General features: G+C 35.2%; 1 protein-coding gene across 1 annotated transcript in view; it reads left to right on the top strand.

Annotated features, from left to right (window-relative positions):
• Positions 1 to 21,440, top strand: part of ATRX (ATRX chromatin remodeler) — a 178,779-nt gene that overhangs the window by 79,550 nt on the left and 77,789 nt on the right. The window contains exons 11-20 of the mRNA XM_044682802.1: positions 578 to 711; positions 1,067 to 1,255; positions 3,801 to 3,894; positions 5,403 to 5,505; positions 6,167 to 6,349; positions 7,538 to 7,679; positions 8,106 to 8,215; positions 10,055 to 10,201; positions 10,960 to 11,168; positions 11,245 to 11,281. Coding sequence (XP_044538737.1) covers positions 578 to 711; positions 1,067 to 1,255; positions 3,801 to 3,894; positions 5,403 to 5,505; positions 6,167 to 6,349; positions 7,538 to 7,679; positions 8,106 to 8,215; positions 10,055 to 10,201; positions 10,960 to 11,168; positions 11,245 to 11,281 — 1,348 coding nt within the window. The remainder of the gene's footprint in view (positions 1 to 577; positions 712 to 1,066; positions 1,256 to 3,800; positions 3,895 to 5,402; positions 5,506 to 6,166; positions 6,350 to 7,537; positions 7,680 to 8,105; positions 8,216 to 10,054; positions 10,202 to 10,959; positions 11,169 to 11,244; positions 11,282 to 21,440) is intronic.

Raw genomic sequence — 21,440 nt, 5'->3', positions numbered from 1 at the left:
TCTGGCACGTAATAAGCATTTTTTTAAAAAATGCTTGGTAATGGATTAAGTCTAAAAATGAAAATTCCTCCCATTCCATCTTGGATTACTAGTCCATTTTATGTTTGACTTTTTAAAAAAACGTATTAGCAGAGACCACTATTTTATTGCTTATTAATTTTCCCATTAATTCAAGAGGAGAATTGTCCCACTGTTTTTACAGGTGTTTTCTCTGGTTCGCTCATCCACCTTTTCAGTTATTAGGATATGATGATGGAGTAAGGAGGATTAGAAGGAAATTGAGTTCCAGTTTATGATACATGGAGAATTTCGTTCTGACAAGTTATTCAATATGCAGTTGACTTATATCAAATTGGAAAATGTTTACTGTTAAAAGAATTCTAAAAGTTTTTTCAAACTGACGTTCTCTAATCCATGAGGTAGCTTATTAAAATGTATATTTTATTGCCGTGCTTCTTAGTGTAATTTCTTATAGCATGTTTTTTTCCTAGTACTTCTGATATTCATTTTATTTATGATTTCATTTCATTCTCTTACCCACAGAATACATAGTTTTGTTTTCTTTTTTATTCTCAAGAATCGCCAAAAAGATGCTCTTGGAAGAAATCCAGGCTAATATTACCTCTGATGAAGATGCATCTTCAGATGAAGAACCAACTAAAATGAAAAAACGAGCCGTGAAACAAAATGAAGAAAACACAGGCGATGAAAGTGAGCCACCAAAAGGTACAGTATGTCATACATTGATTTGGTAAGTCCAGAGGTAATTAGATGCTAACTATCACCATGATTACCTTCATTATCTTTAGTAACATGATGACTTTGCAGATTAGCTTTGATTCTTAAAAGGTTACACTTTGACCAATATTCATTTCACACATCTATGAAGTATATGACTAACAAGTGATAATTATCACCTATCTCTTAAGAAAAGAAATGCTTTTTTGTCATGCCATATTTCAGTATTACCTTACTCAAATAAGTGTTTTAACATTTTTTACTAGTGACATTTCAATGAACAACCACTTTTAGTTATGCATTCTTTTATCTGCCTTTCCTTCTTTAGTGGAGAACGATGAGCATGATGAACACGGCAACTCTGATACCGATTCTGACTGTGAACAATCCAAGAAGCCTCGATATCGGCACAGACTATTACGCCACAAACTGTCCGTGAGTGATGGAGAGTCGGGAGAAGAAAAGAAATCAAGACCCAAAGAGACAAAGGAAACCAAACGCAGAAATAGGAGGAAAGGTTAGAAATCGTATTTAAAATAAAAGGAAATTGTTATTTTAAAAAATTTATTATAGTGTTAAATAATGAATATAATATTGTATCATAGTTGAGAATCCTGGGCTTAGGGGCAGCTAGGCAGCTGAATGGATTGAAAGCCACACTGTGATAATTAGATTAAGTCTACACTGCCCATCTTTAGATTTAATCACCAAAGGTGAGAACACCTCTAATTCTGGGAGGTCCATAGCTCACCTGTGCTAAAGTGAGGGACAAATCAGAATCAACTGACCCTCCCCTTAGGCGGTCTATGAGAATTGTCTATTGTGATTGGACATGCAAATTAGGAGGGAGGAACAGGAAGTGACATATTAGTGACCCCTTTAAAAGGAGAAGGTCCTCAGTCAGCTGGAGTCTTCTGTGGAAGAGGGTATCTGGTGATGTACTTCTAGTTCATGGATGAGAGTTGGAATGCTGAGACCCTGGTGAGACTGCTTCCCTTTGAACTGTCACGTGGGTAAGTTAGGCTGACTCTCCTTCTCCTCCCTTGGTGTTTCCAGAGGCTCTACCCTCAAGGAAGCCTCTCTTGCCTCTCTAATTGTAAAAGGCCTTGTGGCTAATAGCCTTGTTTGATTAACCCCTGTGCCCCTCTGCTGAGCCTCTAAATTCTTCTCTGGTCTGGGCCAGAGTTTCTCTTTCTCAATTTCCCTACCTTCAACCTTCCTAATTGTAAATAAACTTCCATAAAAGTTAATTTTGACTTGAGATTATTCTTAATTGAGGATTGATAATAGTTCAATCCTCTGGCGACCACCTTTGAATATATTGAACCCATAAAACCCCTTTTTTACCCTTACAATACCTAGATATGGTAGGTCTTGGGTCCATATCTGGTCTCAGATACTTCCTAGCTTTGTGATTCTAAGCTAGTTACTTAACCCCATTCCCATTGCCTAACCCTTCCTGTTCTTCTGCCTTGGAACCAATACATGATATTGATTTTAAGACAAGGGTTTAAAAAAAAGTGCTGGGCTTAGAATGAGACGGACCTTGGTTCATATTCTACTTTTGACACTAGTTCTGTGAGATTGGCAAATCATATAATATCCATGGGATTCGGGCAACATTCTCCAATTCGGCTGGTAAGTCAGAACATCTTGAGATTTGGATTAGTGTTGGGAGTTGTCACACTGGGAAGTTCCATGTGAGTGGAATTGTAAATGTGTCCCAGTTTTGTGGAATGTCAAATAAGCTACTAAATTTTAAACTTATATTGGTGTGCAGATTTCTTAAGATTTTGATGGGAGTGTATGTATGTTTGGTTGCTTCTGGCATGCACCTTTAGTGTTACTGGCCTAACTTCACATTTTATCTTAGTTATATCTGGAACTCTGAAGTCCAGTTTGTAATTCTAAGCCATATTTTTCAAGAAAGTCACAACTTTTTCCCCTTAACTTCTAAATTTAATTTGATGTTTAAAATAGATCATGTTTAAATTCAGATAATCCATAGATAATCAATTCTCTACTTTTAAGATTTGTAGAGTGTTGCATGTTTTCTATGGACAGCTGCTCCTAGAGTCACGATGATCTGAGTTCAAATGCTGCTTCAGACACTTACTATCTGTGTGACCATTGGCAAGTAGGAGGCAGAGCTCCTTCTACTTCATTTCTCTTGTCTCTTCAGTGTTGCTAAATGTGAATTTAGGAATTTTGTATGGGAATCAAATATTTCCTTCTGAAAAATTATTCTGTTCTCTGTAGCTGAACTTTGAAATAATCTTAAGGTTGTTCAGTGATTTCTTACTACTGTTATTTGTTTCTGTGCTTAGTCCCATTGTAAATTTCCTTAAAGGTTTTTGTTTTGTTTTGGGATAGAAGACTGAAGGGATTTGGTCTTTCTTCAAATTGCCTCATCAACATTCAGAAATTTTCCTTTGAGTTCACATAGGCCTTTGGAAAGTACCCAGCTTTGAATTTCATTTTCTCTACATCTGAGAATAAAGCACATACATATTAGACAAAGTAGTAGTATAGGGTTTGGGGATTGAGTAGTGGGTTGCTTCAATAAGGTAACAATGTTCCAGCACTTATATAAAAATTCGTAGGGTACTTTCACATTCTGAACCTCCCAAAATTAACGTAAAACTATAGTTCTGTTCATGAAAGTTTACTATTTCCAGAGGTGAATAGGCATTTGCTCCAGTTATATCCACTTCTGCAGCAGTTTCCCTCTTTTCTTTGCTCTACTTCTATAGCTAAATACACCCTAGTTCAAGTTGGTTTATAGTGCTTGGTTGTGGCAATTTATGATTAGAGGAAATATAGCCACTGGTCTGTTCTAGTGCCTTGGTGCTCACACTCATTCAATTTCCCATCCATGCAGGGTAAATCTCTTCATTTTTATGACATATTTGAGATGCTGTCACCTTTTTACCAAATTTTTGCATTATTTTGCATTATTCTCCAAAGAATTACATTTTTTTATCATGTTCTCTGTCAATATAATGTTAATTAAGTATTGCTTATGCTACAGTTGATAATTCAGTGTTTTCATTTTTATCAAGTGAGCAGTGAAGATTCTGTTGATACTGATTTTCAAGAATCAGGGGTAAGTGAAGAAGTAACCGAGTCTGAAGACGATCAGCGCCCTAGAACAAGGTATGTCTCAGAGCTTACTTTTGCTTTGTTTTCATTTTCTATTGCAACCAAACATCTCATTAGTCATTCCTACCTTAATTTATTTATAATTTCTGCTCTTCAATTTTATCAGTGGTCTCTTTGATCAGGAATCCATGCATGCATGAGTTATAGGAATCTAATTATGATTAATGACTTTAATTTTTAGTTATAATTTGAAATTGATTTATACTTGGTAGCTTGACCCCTGGCAGCTTCCCATAAAAAAAGCCTTCCCAGGAAGGCTTGCTAACTAGTAATACTTTTTTCTAAAAAATATTTCAGATAGAATGTATGCTAGGTTGAGGTGAGGAGGGAGAAACACAGGACTTATTCTAGTGGCATTTAGCCTATGGAGAACATTTTAGATATCTGGGTTCTAGAAAATAGTTTCAAACCAAAGGAATAAAAGTTCATCTTCAAAGAGATGATAGTTTTTTCTATCAAATTTAGAGGGTGTACTAATATATTGAACCCATAATGTTCAAAACCAAAGTTTTTTGTTATTTGTTATTTGTCCCCTTTTTTCTCCTGATTTCCATTTATTTATAAATAACACTACCATTCTTCTAGTCAGCTTGGTTCAGATTGTCTCAGTTATGCATTATGTCTCTCCTTCCATTGGTAGTTTTCATCCAATTAAGAGTCAAGAGCTGCCAATTCTCATTTTAACAATAGTTTAGATTTATATTTTCCTACATTATTTAGTTTGAATGTTTATACAGAATTAGCTATGTTACCTTCATTTGGGATGGATAGCATTTACAAAGAATACAAAATGAGGAGACAGTTGAAACCCTGGTTTATCAGATTAAGATCAAGAGAGATGAGATAAAAAACCTGGGAGCACTTGTGGAAGACATGCACAACTGTGTTATGGTATACAATCTGCATTTCTAAGAACATTAAGAATCCAACATTTATTCACAAACATGTATTAAATTCCTTCAGTGATTCTTTCCCTGTGACCATCAGTTCAATGATGAATGAAGAATTAAGGTGGTCGAAGAAGACTTACTCTGAAGAGATAAAATTTTAAATCATGCCTATATGACATGAGCAAATGTGCCTTTGTGGAAGGCAAGAAAGAAGAGCATTTCAGGCAAGGGTACCAATGTGATTAAAAAAGAAGGCTGGATTTATGCAAAGGATAATAAAGACCAGAGATGTTATATTCCACAAAAGGAAGATTGACCTAGAAATCAAATAGTTTTGTCCATTCACAATATGTATGTTTTAATCAGTTTTGTAAAATCATAGGTCTTGGAAATATTTAGTAAATGTATACACATTTGAATAGTTGAGCTATATTTTATACAAATTTTTCTAGGTTATTTTCCTATAATAGTGTTATTGTCCAGTTATCATAGGGACCCTTCATTTTCTTCTACTGTTTTAGCCACATACACCGATGAAGGTATGTACTAAATGATAACACATACTCCCAAGATAATTTTTTTGAATCATCAAAAAATTTTTCAAACTTTCAGATCAGCAAAGAAAGCAGAGCTTGAAGAAAATCAACGGAGCTATAAGCAAAAGAAGAAAAGACGACGCATTAAGGTTCAAGAGGATTCCTCGAGTGAAAATAAGGTAATGATGATAAAATACGCACGATATGTTATAACAGAGAACAGTTTCTCTACTAGAAGAGAAGTCCCCTTTCAGCATAGTTGATTGGTAAATAGTGTGAAGATGGGAATCTTCAAAACTATAAAATTTTAGTTTAAACTGAAGAATTAATTTTGAATAATTTAATTCACTGAATGGCTCATTCAGTGAAAATTTATTAATGACCTGCCATGTGTATTATATTTTAAAATAGTCACTTCAGCAGATACCAAGATAAATAAGACATAGAAATTTTAAAATACTTTTGTTATCCATTGGGGCTACCAGGTTCTGTCTCTCTCGCTTTTTTTTTTTTTTTTTTTTTTTTTTTTGGTGTTTAGATGACTATCATCTTTTAGTTAAAACTTATTTAGATTCAATTTCTTGAATGCTAGTTGAACTGTAGAACATAATGTTGTATAATAAGAAACTGTTTATAATATTTATTTACCATTCTCAAGGCTTTCATATATTCCAAAATGTATTTTGCTCTCTTCATTTTCCTAAATATTGCTTCAGGTTAATTGAAGAAATAATCAACAATCCTTATAAGTCATGCAAAAAAAAAAAGACATTTCTTTAGTTAAAATTTTATATAATTTATTTTTGAATTTCATAGTTATTTATGATCATTTCATTTTAGAGTAATTCTGAAGAAGAAGATGAAAATGATGATTCCAAGTCTCCTGGAAAGGGAAGGAAGAAAATTCGAAAGATTCTTAAAGATGACAAACTGAGGACTGAAACACAAAATGCCTTGAAAGAAGAAGAAGAGAGGAGAAAACGTATTGCAGAGAGAGAACGAGAGAGAGAGAAATTAAGAGAGGTAATCAATGATTGTTACACTTACATCCTTATAATAGAACTTGGTCTGCAGTGAACTTAGCACACAGCAGGTCATTCCCTTAGTTTTTGAGGTGGTTCAAGTGAGGCCCAGCGGGGCAGTGACTTAGTCAAGCATGTAAGTTAACAGGTATTTTTTGAACTTATTTTCAGGAATTTGATTAAAGTTATCCATTAATTGTTTCAAAGAGTCTCATCATTGAAAGGGACCTCAGAGATAGATCATCTAGTCCAACTCCTTTCTGAATAAGACTTCTCTTCATGATATATCCAACACATAGCCTTTGCTTGAAAACTTCTGTCAAAAGGGAGACCTTCTACTCCTCATTTCAACCCATTCCACTTTTGAATAGCTCTAATTGTTATGAAATTTTTCCTTTAATTGATCTGTATTCTGGCTCCTGAGAACTTTTATAAAACATTGCTGATAGTTCTCACCCATCGTGCTAAAAAAGATAAGATAGATTTCCGTTCTACTCAGATAGCCATTCATATTCTTTTTTCCCCTACAATATTGAAGACCTTCTATTTTTGTAAAGAAACTATTTATTCTCTTATAACTTAGAGCATGCTGAGGTCATCCTTGAGTCTCTGCTTTTCTTCTATTTGGAAGATTTAGTTTTCACTAGATATTCCATAGATAGCAAGCAGTTCATTGCCCTTTTTCCCTGGTCAAGTATTCTAACATTGGACCACTATAAAATTAGCCCTGTTCACTCCCCATAATGTAAGTGATGTCCACGGTCCTTTCTTGTTCTTTTTAGGTACTCTTACACTTTTCCTCCTTCTAGAACTCCACTGGATGTTAAATGTTTTGAAGCCGTGTTATTTTATATATATTTATATATATAGGTAAAAGCATTTCCAAAGTGTTTACTCTGTGTTGTGTTCTATGCTCAGTGCTAAAGTTACAAATACAAGTTTCCATTTGAATTGGGGGAAAACAACACATTGGAAATGGGGTTGGGGAAAGTAGAATTGATAGCTGGGAATTCTCCAGTGGCAAAACCGTGTAATATTTCAATAATTTGTTTTTATGTGTTACATTTGAGCCTATTTTTTCCCCTTCATATTCAGTATTTTGTTAAACTGATTGAACTCCTCACCCTTCCGTATGATTGAAATAGACCTTCCTTTGAAAAGTAACATTTATGTTTTCTCTCACATTCAGGTAATAGAAATTGAAGATGCTTCACCTATTAAATGTCCCATTACAACAAAATTAGTTTTAGATGAAGATGAAGAAACCAAAGAACCTTTAGTTCAGGTTCACAGAAACATGGTTACCAAGTTGAAACCCCATCAAGTAGATGGTAAGAAACTATAATATATATTTTACTGCATCTCCTCCCAGATTTAAGTGTTGCTGTTTAAGTAAACAGAAATTTAGTTTGTAATACTTGTTTGCATTGGTCTTTTTCTATAGAATGTGGAATCTCATCCTCTTAAGTTGGAGACAGTTTTATTTAGGATTGTGGCTTTAGACCTGGAAAGGGAGGCTACAGAGTTTATCTATCTAGTCACTTTAATTTTTTTTTCCTGGGGAACTTTGTGACTCAGAGATAGAGATTTTGATCAGTGAACAAAGATTTATTTTTGTGTATGTCTACTTTTCATCTTATTACTGATCAGTTCTGAATGAAAAATGAATTCTTTCCTTCATGTATTTTTAATATCCTTATTTTTTTGTCTTCAATTAGTTATATACTGAGCTCTCTAATTAAAAATGCTTTATTTAGGTGTTCAGTTCATGTGGGATTGCTGTTGTGAATCTGTGAGTAAAACCAAGAAATCAGCGGGTTCTGGATGCATCCTTGCCCACTGCATGGGTTTAGGAAAGACATTACAGGTAGGAGGGGACAAACATAAAGGACAAGGGGGACAATTTTTTAAAAAAATTTATCTTTATTTTATTCCAATAACAGATTTACATGTAATTTTCCAAAGTTATATGATTCATATTGCCTTCTCTCCGGGCTCCTAGAACTTTCAAGCAATAGAGAATAATCTTATAAAACCAAAACTCCAAATCATATACAAGGGGGACAGTTGTGAAGATGTTAATGTAATTTTGTCAGTTCTCTAATGCTTTTAGTTCTGGTAGTCTGTCCTTAACTATGTCATTGAGTCTATGGAACCACACACACACATACACAGTGATTAGAATTCTATTAGTACTTCTGTATTTTTAATGCTATAAGAAATAGTAATAGATACAAAAAATGTACTTATTTCCAAAATTCTAAAATTGACAGCTATCATTAATATATATATATATACATATGTATAAAATTTATGAAAATTAATTAAGTGCGTATATTCATAACCCCCACAGGCTTTTTAAAAAATGCATGACTACTGCATTACAAGTATACCATGCATACATTTCCCTGACTACTATCTTTTAATCCTATTTAATACAGTATTAAACAAATCTTCCCTCTTTTAAAAACCTGAGATTCACTTCAGGTTGAGATGAACTGGCTAGTGGCATTATCATAGTTTTTCTGTGGAACTAACTATCCCCTATGACAATGATGGCAAACCTATGACATGGGAACCAAAAATAGCATGCAGAGTGCTCTTTGTGGGCCAGCTGCCTCCCCTGGAGTTTATTACTAGAAAGGCAGAAGGGACTCCAGTGGAGTTGTTCCCTTCCCCTCTCCATTGTGCCTAATGACATTTTTTCACATCTCCCAACCCTCTGTCCAGCAGCTCAATCAGAATGCACTGGGGTAAGGTGGGCAGCTCAGAGATGGCAGAGTTGGAGGGGAGCAGTGGGCTCGAGCCACTCCCTTCCCCCTCTCTATACTTGCTGAGGACATTCCTCACTTCACCTGCCCCTCTGCCCAGCAGCCCAATGGGAATTCTTCCTCTCTCTCCTGTGTGGCTTAAGGGAGAGGTGTGGGGTGTGCTTAGGACTCACAAAGTATATGGATTGGGGAGTGGAATGGGGGCACATCGGGCCCTGCCACTCCACCTCTAAAAGTTTCCTTATCACTGCTTTACGAGATTCTGTCATGTTGTAATTTTCACAGAACTGTTAATGATGTTAGCCAGGGGAAGCCTTGTATCCTCTTCCTTTTTAAACAGCTATTAGTATTCCATATAATTTCTGTAAGAAAATTCTGTGATTATAGAGGCAGTAGCTCTTGGGCCACCATTGCACATTTGGAAGGGATAATGGGTTGACTATTTAGCATCACTTTTTCCTGCCATGGTATTTATTAGTAATCTTTTCCAATGAAGGAATTGCTTCCTACCTCATCTCCCTTAAGAATCATTGGTTTCTGGGGGCAGCTGGATGGCTCAGTGTATTGAGAGCCGGATCTAGAGATGGGAGGTCCTGGGTTCAAATATGTCCTCAGACACTTCCTAGCTGGATGACCCTGGGCAAGTCACTTCACCCCCGTTGCCTAGTCCTTACTGCTCTTCTGCCTTGGAACCAATACATGGTATTGATTCTAAGACAGAAGATAGGGCTTAAAAAAAAAAGTATCATTGGTTTTTGATTTATGTTTTAGAATTGTAGACTGATTTGTAAATTATTATTCTATATCTTAATACCTTTTTAATTGCTTGAGGGGGAAAAAGGCGAAATATCTACAGTATTGATTTAAATTTTTTTAAAAATAAATTTAAATATTGTAAATGGATTGGTTTTATGCGTTTTTTTTTTTTTTTGTAGGTGGTGAGTTTTCTTCATACAGTTTTGCTGTGTGACAAATTGGATTTTAGTACAGCTCTGGTGGTATGTCCTCTTAACACTGCTTTGAACTGGATGAATGAATTTGAAAAATGGCAAGATGGATTAGATGATGAAGAAAAACTTGAGGTACATCTTATCACTATTTATAATTAGGGCCACTGTTAGTGGTATTCATGATTTATTGTTGAGTTGAAGTACCTGGCCTCTTCATTGACCTTCTTTCCTCATTTCTCTTCCAAGGGATAATCATATCACTCCATAAAAAATTTTTTAAAAATCCTTCAAATGTTATTTTAGTTATTTATAGGAGAGGGTAGAAGGGGGTGGTAGTATTATGAATAGAGAAGAAAGAATAACAGGAGATATTGTATAGGTAAAATCTTTAAAGATTAACATTTGTATGGGTTTTAGGATGAGTAAAGAATCAAAAATACCTGAAACTTTGAGTATGTGTGACTAAGGCTGATTCAGTAGGAAAATATGAAAATTGCGATGGATGAACAGAAAAAGAAGGGAAGCTGATGAGTAAAGTAGATGTACTTGTGGAACTAATTTTCAAAGAATAGGATAGAGTTACAGATTCAGGAGAAATCTATAGATTTGACATTTCAAACCACATAAAAGGTGAGAAACCTTAGTGCAGGACCTTGGGCGATTATGAACTAGGAAAAAGAACTAGATGTGATAACAATGAGAAGAGAATTTCCTTAAGGGTGGTTGTCAACAGGATCAAGTGTTCATCAATCATGCAAGTAAAGGATATTAAAAAGAAATGTTAATATTGTAACTTACAAAAGTTATAGGATATTGTATTGAAAATTCATTTTTTTCATTTACTATTTAAAACATTTTTAAAAATCCATTTTGTCCCCCTCCTATGGAAGGTCTCAGAATTAGCCACTGTGAAACGTCCTCAGGAGAGAAGCTACATGCTGCAAAGATGGCAGGAAGATGGGGGTGTCATGATTATTGGCTATGAAATGTATCGAAATCTTGCTCAAGGAAGGAACGTCAAGAGTAGGAAACTAAAAGAAATATTTAACAAAGCTCTTGTTGACCCAGGTAAGCTATTTATCTGTGTTGAGATAAAGAAGCAAGTTTTATTTTTGTATGCTTGACTATATAATCTTTTACTTTAATGTTCTCCTCATTGGTCTCCTGCTCTTTAGTTATGCTTCCACCAAATATGTGCTGACTGGCAGTGTGGTACAGAGGCACAATGGATTGAGTGGTACAGAACCTGGGATCCTGACCTATCTCTGTCACTTTGTACCTGTGTAACATTGGGCAAGTCACTTTTCCACTCTATACCTCATTTTCCTTATCTCGAAAATAAATGTGGCCAACTATATACCTTGACATCTCAGCTTCCTTCTACCTCTTAATTTGTGACCTGATGACCCAAGTTGACATTATCATTTTGACCTTTCTGAGGTCACACTTTTCCCCCTGTTCCTCAGCAACTTTGAGTGGCCTGCACTTGCAGCATGCCTAGAAGACAGAAGCCATATTTCTTTACCTGACACTTGCAGTTATAGAACTGGAGGAGAAGCCCTCCAGTCATTGCTTCTCCTTTCTTGTCTTTCCTGAATACTTTGAACTTAGAAAGCCTTCTCCTTCTATTAATTTACTGCAATTCAGACACTTCTGAGCACCTAGCTCAGTTACTGCCTCTTCTCTCCATAACATTTCCTGACCCCTATAGGAAAAATGCTCTGAACTCCTAATATTCTTTGTCCATGTTACTTTCACATATAGTATGTGTGTTACTTCTTAAGTATTTTATACTTGTCACCATGACTTATCTTCCTTACTAGAGTGTCATAAGCTCCTTGAAGGGCAGGGGCATTGTCTTCTTTACATTGGTGCCAACAGATATCTTTCCAAAGTAGGCATGATTTTAAGAGAAAATATAGTTTTTAAAAGACCATGCAAAAGGGATATCCTTTTGGCCAATTATGTATCTTATTTGAGGCTTCAGAAAGTATGGTACCATGTCTACAGTTGAAGACTGCAATGAATTCATGATATCAACTGATAATAAATCCACTAGACTCATTCTCCAGTCCAGTGGTTCTCAAACATTTTTGTTCCTTGGATTCTTCTACTCAGAAATTATTCAGGAATATCTTCCCCCCCCCAGAAAGGAGTTTTTAGAGTTGGTTTTATCTATTGATATTTACTGTATTAGTAATTAAAATGCCTTAGTATTATTATAAAATTAATTTTGACCTCATAACCCCCTGAAGGGATCTCATGGACTTCACGTTGAGAACTACTCCTTTCAGACCTTTGCTTGACTATGATGATATGATCTGCTATAGAAAATTTTTTTCTTTTGTTTTTATTTATTTATTTATTTTTTAAGTTTTAAGCCCTTAACTTCTGTGTATTGACTTATAGGTGGAAGATGGGTAAGGGTAGGCAATGGGGGTCAAGTGACTTGCCCAGGGTCACACAGCTGGGAAGTGTCTGAGGCCGGATTTAAACCTAGGACCTCCTGTCTCTAGGCCTGGCTCTCAATCCACTGAGCTACCCAGCTGCCCCTTTTTCTTTTGTTTTTAAAGAGAATTTTCTGCAAAAGATTTTTTTTTTTGAGCCAAGAAAGTAAGCATCTGAGTCAAATAGGTACCCATGTCTTCTTGGTTGTCTTTTTGTTGATAATATAATGGTCAAACGGTGTTCACCCCTCTTAATATCTCTCTCTCTTTTTTTTTAAACCTTTAACCTCTGTCTTAGAATCAATACTGTTGTTAGATATTAGGGGTCAATTGACCTGTCCAGTGTACTGGAAACTGTCTGAGGCTGACATTTTAACCAATGAACTCTAGGTCTGGCTCTCAATGCTGAGTAACCTAGCTACCCTCTGGTATCTCTTCTTTATGGGTTACCTTAAAGTCATCACTTTTTTAGTATTAAGTTGCTTTGTGTGTGTGCCTTCCTGTTTCATTGTCATTCACACTCCTATTTATGACACATAGGGTCCTGGCAGTTTGTACTTCCACTGTGGATGAGGTGGGCTTTGCACCTATCACTCATATTTTTATTTATTTATTTTGATTTTGCACCTCTTCCTCCTTTCATTTTCATCTTCAAATGAGATTGCTGTGGTCTAGCTCATGATCCTCCTTGTAAGCTTTCTGTGGCATACTCTAACAAAAAGTAAAACAAGAGTAAAATATTTTGCAAAGCTATTCATTTTATCATCTTCCATTACATTCTTTTTTTTTTTTTTAAACCCTTACCTTCCATCTTGGAATCAATACCGTGTATTGGTTCTAAGGCAGAAGAGTGGTAAGGGTAGGCAATGGGGGTTAAGTGACTTGCCCAGAGTCACACAGCTGGGAAGTGTCTGAGGCCAGATTTGAACCTAGGACCTCCCGTCTTTAGGCCTGGCTCTCCATCCACTGAGCTACCCAGCTGCCCCATTCTGTTGCATTCTGCAGATTACTTGGTTCTCTAAGATGGTGTTGCTTTCAGTTGACACTTCTTTCCACTTTGTCTGGGAAACTATTTACTAACATAGGGTTTTCTGGCTCCCTTGGATCCCAGTGAAAGTTGATAATTTGAGGCAATTTCTTCCACGTTCAATTTTAGTCTGGAGCTGATTGTCATTACACATTCTTAATGCTTCTGTTCCACATGGATGTCAAATTGACATTTTTCCTTAAGAAGTTGAAGATATCAGTATTTGATTTAGAAATGTTGTGAACAGTGGTTTCCTCTCTTCCACTTTCCCTTTTTTTGTGATGTTTTGTCCTTATAATATCTGGTGCCATTTAACACTTTTTAAGAAGTACTCGTGCTAAACAGGTTCAAGACTTCTCATTTGCCAGTTAATCTTTGGCCTCTTTAGTTTCTTAATACCAGGTCATAGAATCTTAATTTCCAATGTATTCTTCATTGGTTTCTTATGCCTATTTTTGTTTTGGAGTCTTTGTGAATCAATTTTATACTGACTTGTTTGGAGGATCATGCAATCCTTGTAGGATCAGTCTGTTTCATCCTTAGCAGGGATACCATTGCATGTTTAAATCCTTACATGGTTCTCTTTTTCATCAGTTTGAATATTCTTTTCAACAGTTGTCTTCATGACAATCTCTACATCCTACAAAACTAGATGATTAAATGAACAAGTATCCCATAGTTTTTTTGGTTGCATGATGAAATCAACTGTGCTGGCCTCTTTATTCTCTATAAGTAAAATCTGAGTTGTCCTTTCATTTTACTGCTATTGCTTTATATCTTCTTTTTTCTTAGAATATCTTTATTAATGTATTTTCATTCTTCTAGTAATATATCAAATTGTTGGTCTTTAAACAGCTCACATCTAGAATATCAACAACTAAATTATTTTTAGCACCTATGTTCCCTTTTTCTCAATATGAATTATACTCTTATAGAAACAGAAGGATGGTACTACTGGACCAATGAACATTTTGTCTTTTTTGTTTGTTTGTTTTATGAATTGTCATCACCAAAGAATTCAATACTTAGTGCTAGCCAATCTGCTGTGTTGAGCCTCTTTGTTCATGCTTTGTTCTGTGCTTCACATAGGAAGCAAAAACTCTTTCTAGGCTTCTTGTTCAGTAGAGCTTACCAGCATTCCTCTGGCATAGCCTTCTTTCCTTTCTTGCCATGATGATGACCTTCAGCAGCCTTTTTCTATTTATTCTTCTATTTGACACAATTAACTTTAAAAAAAAACCAACCCTTTCTTTGGATCAATACTGCCTATTGGTTCTAAGGCAGAAAAGTGGAAAGTGCTAGGCAATTGGGGTTAAGTGACTTGCTCATTGTCATATGGTTAAGAAGTGTCTGAACCCAGATTTGGACCCAGAACCTTCCATTTCTAGGCCTGACTATCCATTCATCCACCTAACTTCCTCTGATAGAATTAAAACTTGTTTGAGAAAAACTTGTTTAAAAAAAATCACTCAAAGGCTCCTGAGAAATAAGGCAATTTGTTTTGATTTGGGTAAAGTTTGGGTGGTTTTTTTTTTTCAACTCATATGAAATGTTAACTGTTCTCCCATTCCCCTTCAAATTATAGACAGGATACAATTTTATAAAAAAAGACACCTGGACACATACTAAATTCTGTATAATTGGACAGATTAGCATTATTGAGGTGGAAGAATAGGGAAAAGCAGAGAAAATTACTATCTGTGAAAGAGAGCAGGAGACAGATAACATTAAGTGGAAGCACTAGTCAGATGCATGATAGAGTAATATACCACAAGTTTGAAGACCTGGGGTCTACTTTTGGTTACCTTGAACAAATCACTTTTTAAAAAATACTAATTCGGGGCAGCTGGGTAGCTCAGTGGAGTGAGAGCCAGGCCTAGAGACAGGAGGTCCTAGGTTCAAACCCGGCCTCAGCCACTTCCCAGCTGTGTGACCCTGGGCAAGTCACTTGACCCCCATTGCCCACCCTTACCAATCTTCCACCTACGAGACAATACACCAAAGTACAGGGGTTAAAAAAAAAATACTAATTCCTTTTGTCAAGTGAGAGGGTTAGACTAAATGACCTCTCAGGTACCTTCTATTTTCAAAGAGGCAGGCTGGTATAGTGGGAATATACCTTATTTGGGAGTTTTATGTCCTATGTTGGGAATATTGTCTCTGATAGTCATTTGCTTTGTGGCCTTGGAGTAGTCACTCTAAACCTTCAGTTATATAATTCATATTTTAAATCGAAATAATATTTTCTCCTCTTAAATCATTTAGTTTTTGAGAGGAAAGGTTTACAATGATGAAAATTCTATGGTTAAAAATGAGAATGGTATCCTTAAAAAAATAACTATACCTGATCTCAGTCTTTTGGAATTCATAGTTAAGGTTAATCATAATAAGGTTAGTTTTTTGCACAATGTGTTTTCATATTTAAGATACTAAATTTTCTTTCTGTTAGGATTAATGTTACATAATTTCTAATGAAGTTAATCACCAATTGTTGAGTGTCCAAACATCTTTAGCATGTCACAAAGATAATAAGGCCAATTCCTGGTGACTTGCTATTTGGTGTTGAGTAGGTTTTCAATATTTTCTGATTAAGAGTAAGAAAATTGGAAGTTAAGGTGACAGGTATTTATTGGGTTATATATATTGCCTTCTGACTCTGACTAGCACTTAGTTAATTGTTGCCTGTAAAGACCATTTTTATTTTTTTAAGTGGCAGAAGTAGAATTTAAATCCCAATTAAGATTTGTCTATGTGCACTCCTGGTATAATTCTTTAGTTTAAATCTAATAAGTTTGTTAAAGATTCAATTTATAAAGTTGTAAAATTATGTCTAAGGATTTTTGGCCCCTGTAAACTGCTCCCTTGCAATAATGATAGTTGGAGCTCAGTTTTGAAGTCTGGTTTCAAAGATTTTAAGATGTAATGGGGAGAGGGCATGTAGGAAGGAGTGGAGAAAAGAAATGTACATAATTCAACGCAAAGAAAATCAAAATATGAATTTTGTCCCGTCAAGTCACTGGTTATATCTGTAGCTCATCACATTATTCTACATCATTAGTGTATCACCAGCACAGAACTGATACTTATATTGAATTTGTATATAACCTGTACTGACCTGTCTATATATGTTGCTGTGGTCCTCAAAAATTACCCACTGGTAATTTTCTTAGGCAAGAATTTGCATACTAATTTTTATTAGCCAAATGTTTCATGCTTGGTGGTCAGCTGTCAGTAATATAATATTACATAGTATGCCCATTATCACCACTGTTACTTAACTTAGTATTAGGAATGCTAATGAGCAATAAAAGAAGAAAAGGACATTGAAGGAATCAGAATTGGCCAACTGCCTCTCTTTGAAGATGATGTGATAATATATGTGTGAAATCTAAGATTCAACTAAAAAATTAGTTGAAACTATCAGTAATTTTAACATAGTTATAAAATATAAACCCACATAAGTTATTAGCATTTTTATATATTACTAACAGTCCTGTAAGAAGAGCTAGAGATGCTCCATTTAAAATAACCAGAGATAGAATAAAATATCAGGGAGCATATCTGCCAAAACCCAGGAACTAATCAAACAATTATAAAACATTTTTTACAAAAATAAAGTCAGATCTTAATAACTGAAGAGTTATTATTCTTGGATGGGTAGAGCCAATATAATTAAAACGACAATCCTATCTCAACTAATTATTGGATGCCAACTTGGTTAAAACAACAGCAATTCATTTGGAAGAACAAAAGATTAAGAATATCAGAAGAATTAATGAAAAAATGTAAAGGAAGGAAGTCTAGCTGTATCAAATTTTAAATTATATTATAAAGCAGTAATTATTAAAACTATCTGATGCTGGTTAAGATATAGAAAGGTAGATCACTGGTATGTTCTTAGTGAACTTCTAAACTTCTAAGCAGTTTCTATTTAAACCACTTTAAAGTAACCATGTATTTATAATTTGCACCTTGCTTTTGCTTATTTTTCCAGAGTATAAAATCTTAGCTTGCAGTTATAACAGTAGGTCCTAGCTTAATTTTTCAGTTGTCAGTGAAAAGGCACAGCAGAGAACACATTATTGCTGTTACTGTTCATATGTATCTCCTTGAGTTTATTGCAAGATATTAAGGACCTTGGAGACACCGAAGAAACTCTTTCACCCTGAAAAGTTTAGAAATCAAAATGGTAATAAATGAATTTTTCCTGTTCCAATGGGAAACTGCCTTGTACTGATTGATTAGAGGGCTATCCTCAGAATCAGGAAGACTTGTCTTCAAAGTCCCATCTCAGGCATGTACTGACTGTTTCAGGCTAGACAGGTTGTTTAATCTTTCAGTATAGCAAGTAATTTTTCAAGAAATGGGAGGTTGCAGAGAAATTACCAACCTGCATTGGTAGCAGAAGGTACTGTTCAATCCCTCTCTCCAAGCCTAATTTCTATAGATGTAACCTCCTTCCACAGAAGTAGGATCCAAGAGGCTGATGCCTTTTTTTTTTTTCTCCCCTCAAAAACTTGATAGAGCTGTGAGAACATTTTTTCTTTGGTGATTCTAAACTTTCTCTGAAGTTCTAGAAATGTCTGCAACAGTGTTTTGAGGAATGCATGGTACAGTGAAAAAGAACATTGGCCTAAGAGTCAGAAGCATAGAATTAGAATCCATGTTGTATCTTGTATTAAGTCTTTAACTTGGAATAAGTCACTTAACTTGAATTTCTCTGCTTTTGTCCCTGGGTTTCAATGAATTTCAGATTAGATTATGTGTGTTTTGGAAACAAATTCACTGGAATACATTTTTCTAGTCTCATTCCCCCCCCCCCCCTTCTTCCTAGAACCACCATTCTCTATAGTTATATTTCATTTTTGTTGTCTTTTAGCTAATACTCATTATAAGTGTTAGCTCTGATAATATCTTGATGTAGAACCAACTCCTAGTAGTATTAGCATTTTAAAAAATATTTTTACACTTAATCATATCCCTATCTGTCCTCACTTTGCTAAAGGGAGCTCAAGGTTTAGGGATACTGGCCTCTTGGTAACACTGCTGTCAGATTGCTTTGTAGGTAAACCAAACAGATTTATATACTAAAAGAATTTGATAACCTGGTATGAACTGCCATTTCCCCACCCTCTTTACTCAAAGAATGGCCCATTGATATCCTCCATTTGTCATGCCATTGGTTGAAGTTATAAGAACCTAGCGATTGATCATATAGGTCCTCAGATCATGAGATGATATATGGAAAGGGTAGAATTTGAGGATGGTAATGTCACAGGTGGTGGAAGAAAAACTGGAGAGAGAATCCGAGGGACGTGAAGAGGTGAAAGAAATAAATGTTTAAGGATTCAGACAGTAAAGTAGGGCACTGGTCCTTCTGTCAGACAAGATGGCCAGGATTTTTAAAAAGGAACATAGAACAAAAAGGTTAGGTCAGCTCCATTAGCCAGATGATCCATCATCATCAAAATGAAGGATTGACTTTGCTGGTAACTTGCTAAACTTAGGATTGGTTTGTCTCTGTTCCTCTGAAGTTCAGGCTGTATAGGATATGGGTGACATTTAATTCTGGAGCTTATGTATCAGTGTTTTTTAATTTTCCAGGAAATTTTTAGGAATAAAGTAGTGGGAGTGCTATATCTGCCAGGGAAATTGAATCACTTTGTACATTTAAGAGGAATAAAACACATTGTGTTTCCTAATTATGGAAGAAACTCCTGCAGAACAGAATCTTGGTGGTGATTTTTTCCCCATAATTTCAATTTGATGGTTCAATTCAACATACCTCATATGCATTATGCTAGGCTCTTTGAATACAAGGACAAACAAAACAGTTCCAGTCTTCAAATCTCTTACATTACTGTATAGATACAGTGTCTACATATAAAGAATAAACAAAGAAATTTGAAGAGTGAAGAGAGCAGTAAGGACAAAAGAGGGGTGAGGAAATCAAGAGGGAGTTCACTGAGGAACATGCCCAACTGGTTTGAACATTTATAGAGGCAAGATGGTGTTGTCTTCTAGTCATAGGGAGAATCCTTTTAGCAAGCTCAAATTTGATGTAACAACAAAACATATCTGTAAAATTTGGCTTAAAAAGAGGGAAAAGGCCCAGAAGTTATATAAAAAGAAAAGAGCAACAAAAATTGGTTTTGTGTGTGTTTGTATATACGGTAGATTAGCATGTTGGAGATAGACTTTTTTATGCCAAGAAATCTGATGACATAGTGACAGAAAATACAATTAAAACTAAAATAGAATGGATGCAAAATATTTCACATGGGCAATTCTTAATGATGCAAGTGCTGATTAAACTAGAAAGTGTAAAAAAGATCACTATGGTTGGTAACTTATATCTATTATTATAGCTGACCTTTCAAAGGCCTCTGTAATAAAGGGTTGGAGGCTAGTTGTTTTTCTACTGACAATTATTAAGAAATACTAGGAGTCAGCAGTTGCCTGCCTGTCCGACTATCTTGTTATACAAAAAAAAAAAAAATACTTCTCCTTAAGCCTTAAGGTCAAGATGTAAACAAGTTTTGATAACCATCCTAAACTGTATTTTTCCTCAAATAATGTTTATAATTTTTATAAAGCAAACTATATTATTTGACTATTGATTTAAAACTAATGATTGTGTTATTAAAATAATCATAGAGGCTAATATTATTATAATCATAAAAGGGTTTTTGTTATAAAGATTTTTTTCCCCAGTTTGTTGTTTCCCTTCTGGTTTTAGTTGCATTTTGTTTGTACAAAAACTTTAATGTAATGAAAATTATTTATTTTACATTTTGTAATTTTTTCTAACTCTTGTTTGGTTTTAAAATCTTTTCTTTCCCAGAGATCTGACATGTATACTATTCTGTCTTCACCTAATTTTCTTATAGTTTCCTTCTTTATATTCAAGTCATTCATTCACTCTGAATTTATCTTGGTGTAGGGTGTGAGATGTTGATCTAAACATAATCTCTCCCATATTGTTTTCTAATTTTCCTAGCAGTTTTTGTCAAATAGTGTATTTTTGTCACAAGAGTTGGACTCTTTGGGTTTATCATACACTGTCTTGCTGGCCTCATTTGCCCCAAGTCTATTCCACTGATCCTCTCTTCTGTCTCTTAGCGAGTACCATATATATATATATATTTTTTTTTTTTTTTGGTTTGTTTTTTTTTTAAAACCCCTACCTTCTGTTTTGGAGTCAATACTGTGTGGTAAGGGTAGGCAATGGGGGTCAAGTGACTTGCCCAGGGTCATACAGCTGGGAAGTGTCTGAGGTCAGACTTGAACCTGTGACCTCTCATCTCTAGGCCTGGCTCTCAATCCACTGAACTACCCAGCTGCCCCACCATATTGTTTTGATGACCACTACTTTGACAAAGGTCTAATTACTCAAATATATAAGGAGCTAAATCAATTGTACAAAAAAATCAAGCCATTCTCCAATCGATAAATGGGCAAGGGACATGAATAAACAATTTTCAGATAAAGAAATCAAAACTATCAATAAGCACATGTGAAAGTGTTCCTAATCTTTAATAATTAGAGAAATGCAAATCAAAACAACTCTGAGGTATCACCTCACATCCAGCAGACTGGCTAAAATGAAAGAAGGGGAGAGTAATGAATGTTGGAGGGGATGTAGCAATATTGGGACATTAATGCATTGCTGGTAGAGGTGTGAATTGATCCAACCATTCTGGCTGGCAATTTGGAACTATGCTCAAAGGGCTATAAAAGAATGCCTGCCCTTTGATCCAGCCATACCATTGCTGGATTTGTACCCCAAAGAGATCTCTTTGTGGTGGCAAAAAACTAGAAAACGAGAGTATGCCTGTCAATTGGGGAATGGCTGTATACGTTATAAATATATGCTGGTGATGGAATACTATTGTGC

This window comes from Gracilinanus agilis, chromosome X (genome assembly GCF_016433145.1).
Source record: "Gracilinanus agilis isolate LMUSP501 chromosome X, AgileGrace, whole genome shotgun sequence".
NCBI lineage: Eukaryota > Metazoa > Chordata > Mammalia > Didelphimorphia > Didelphidae > Gracilinanus > Gracilinanus agilis.
This window is presented reverse-complemented; position numbering and strand designations above follow the sequence as displayed.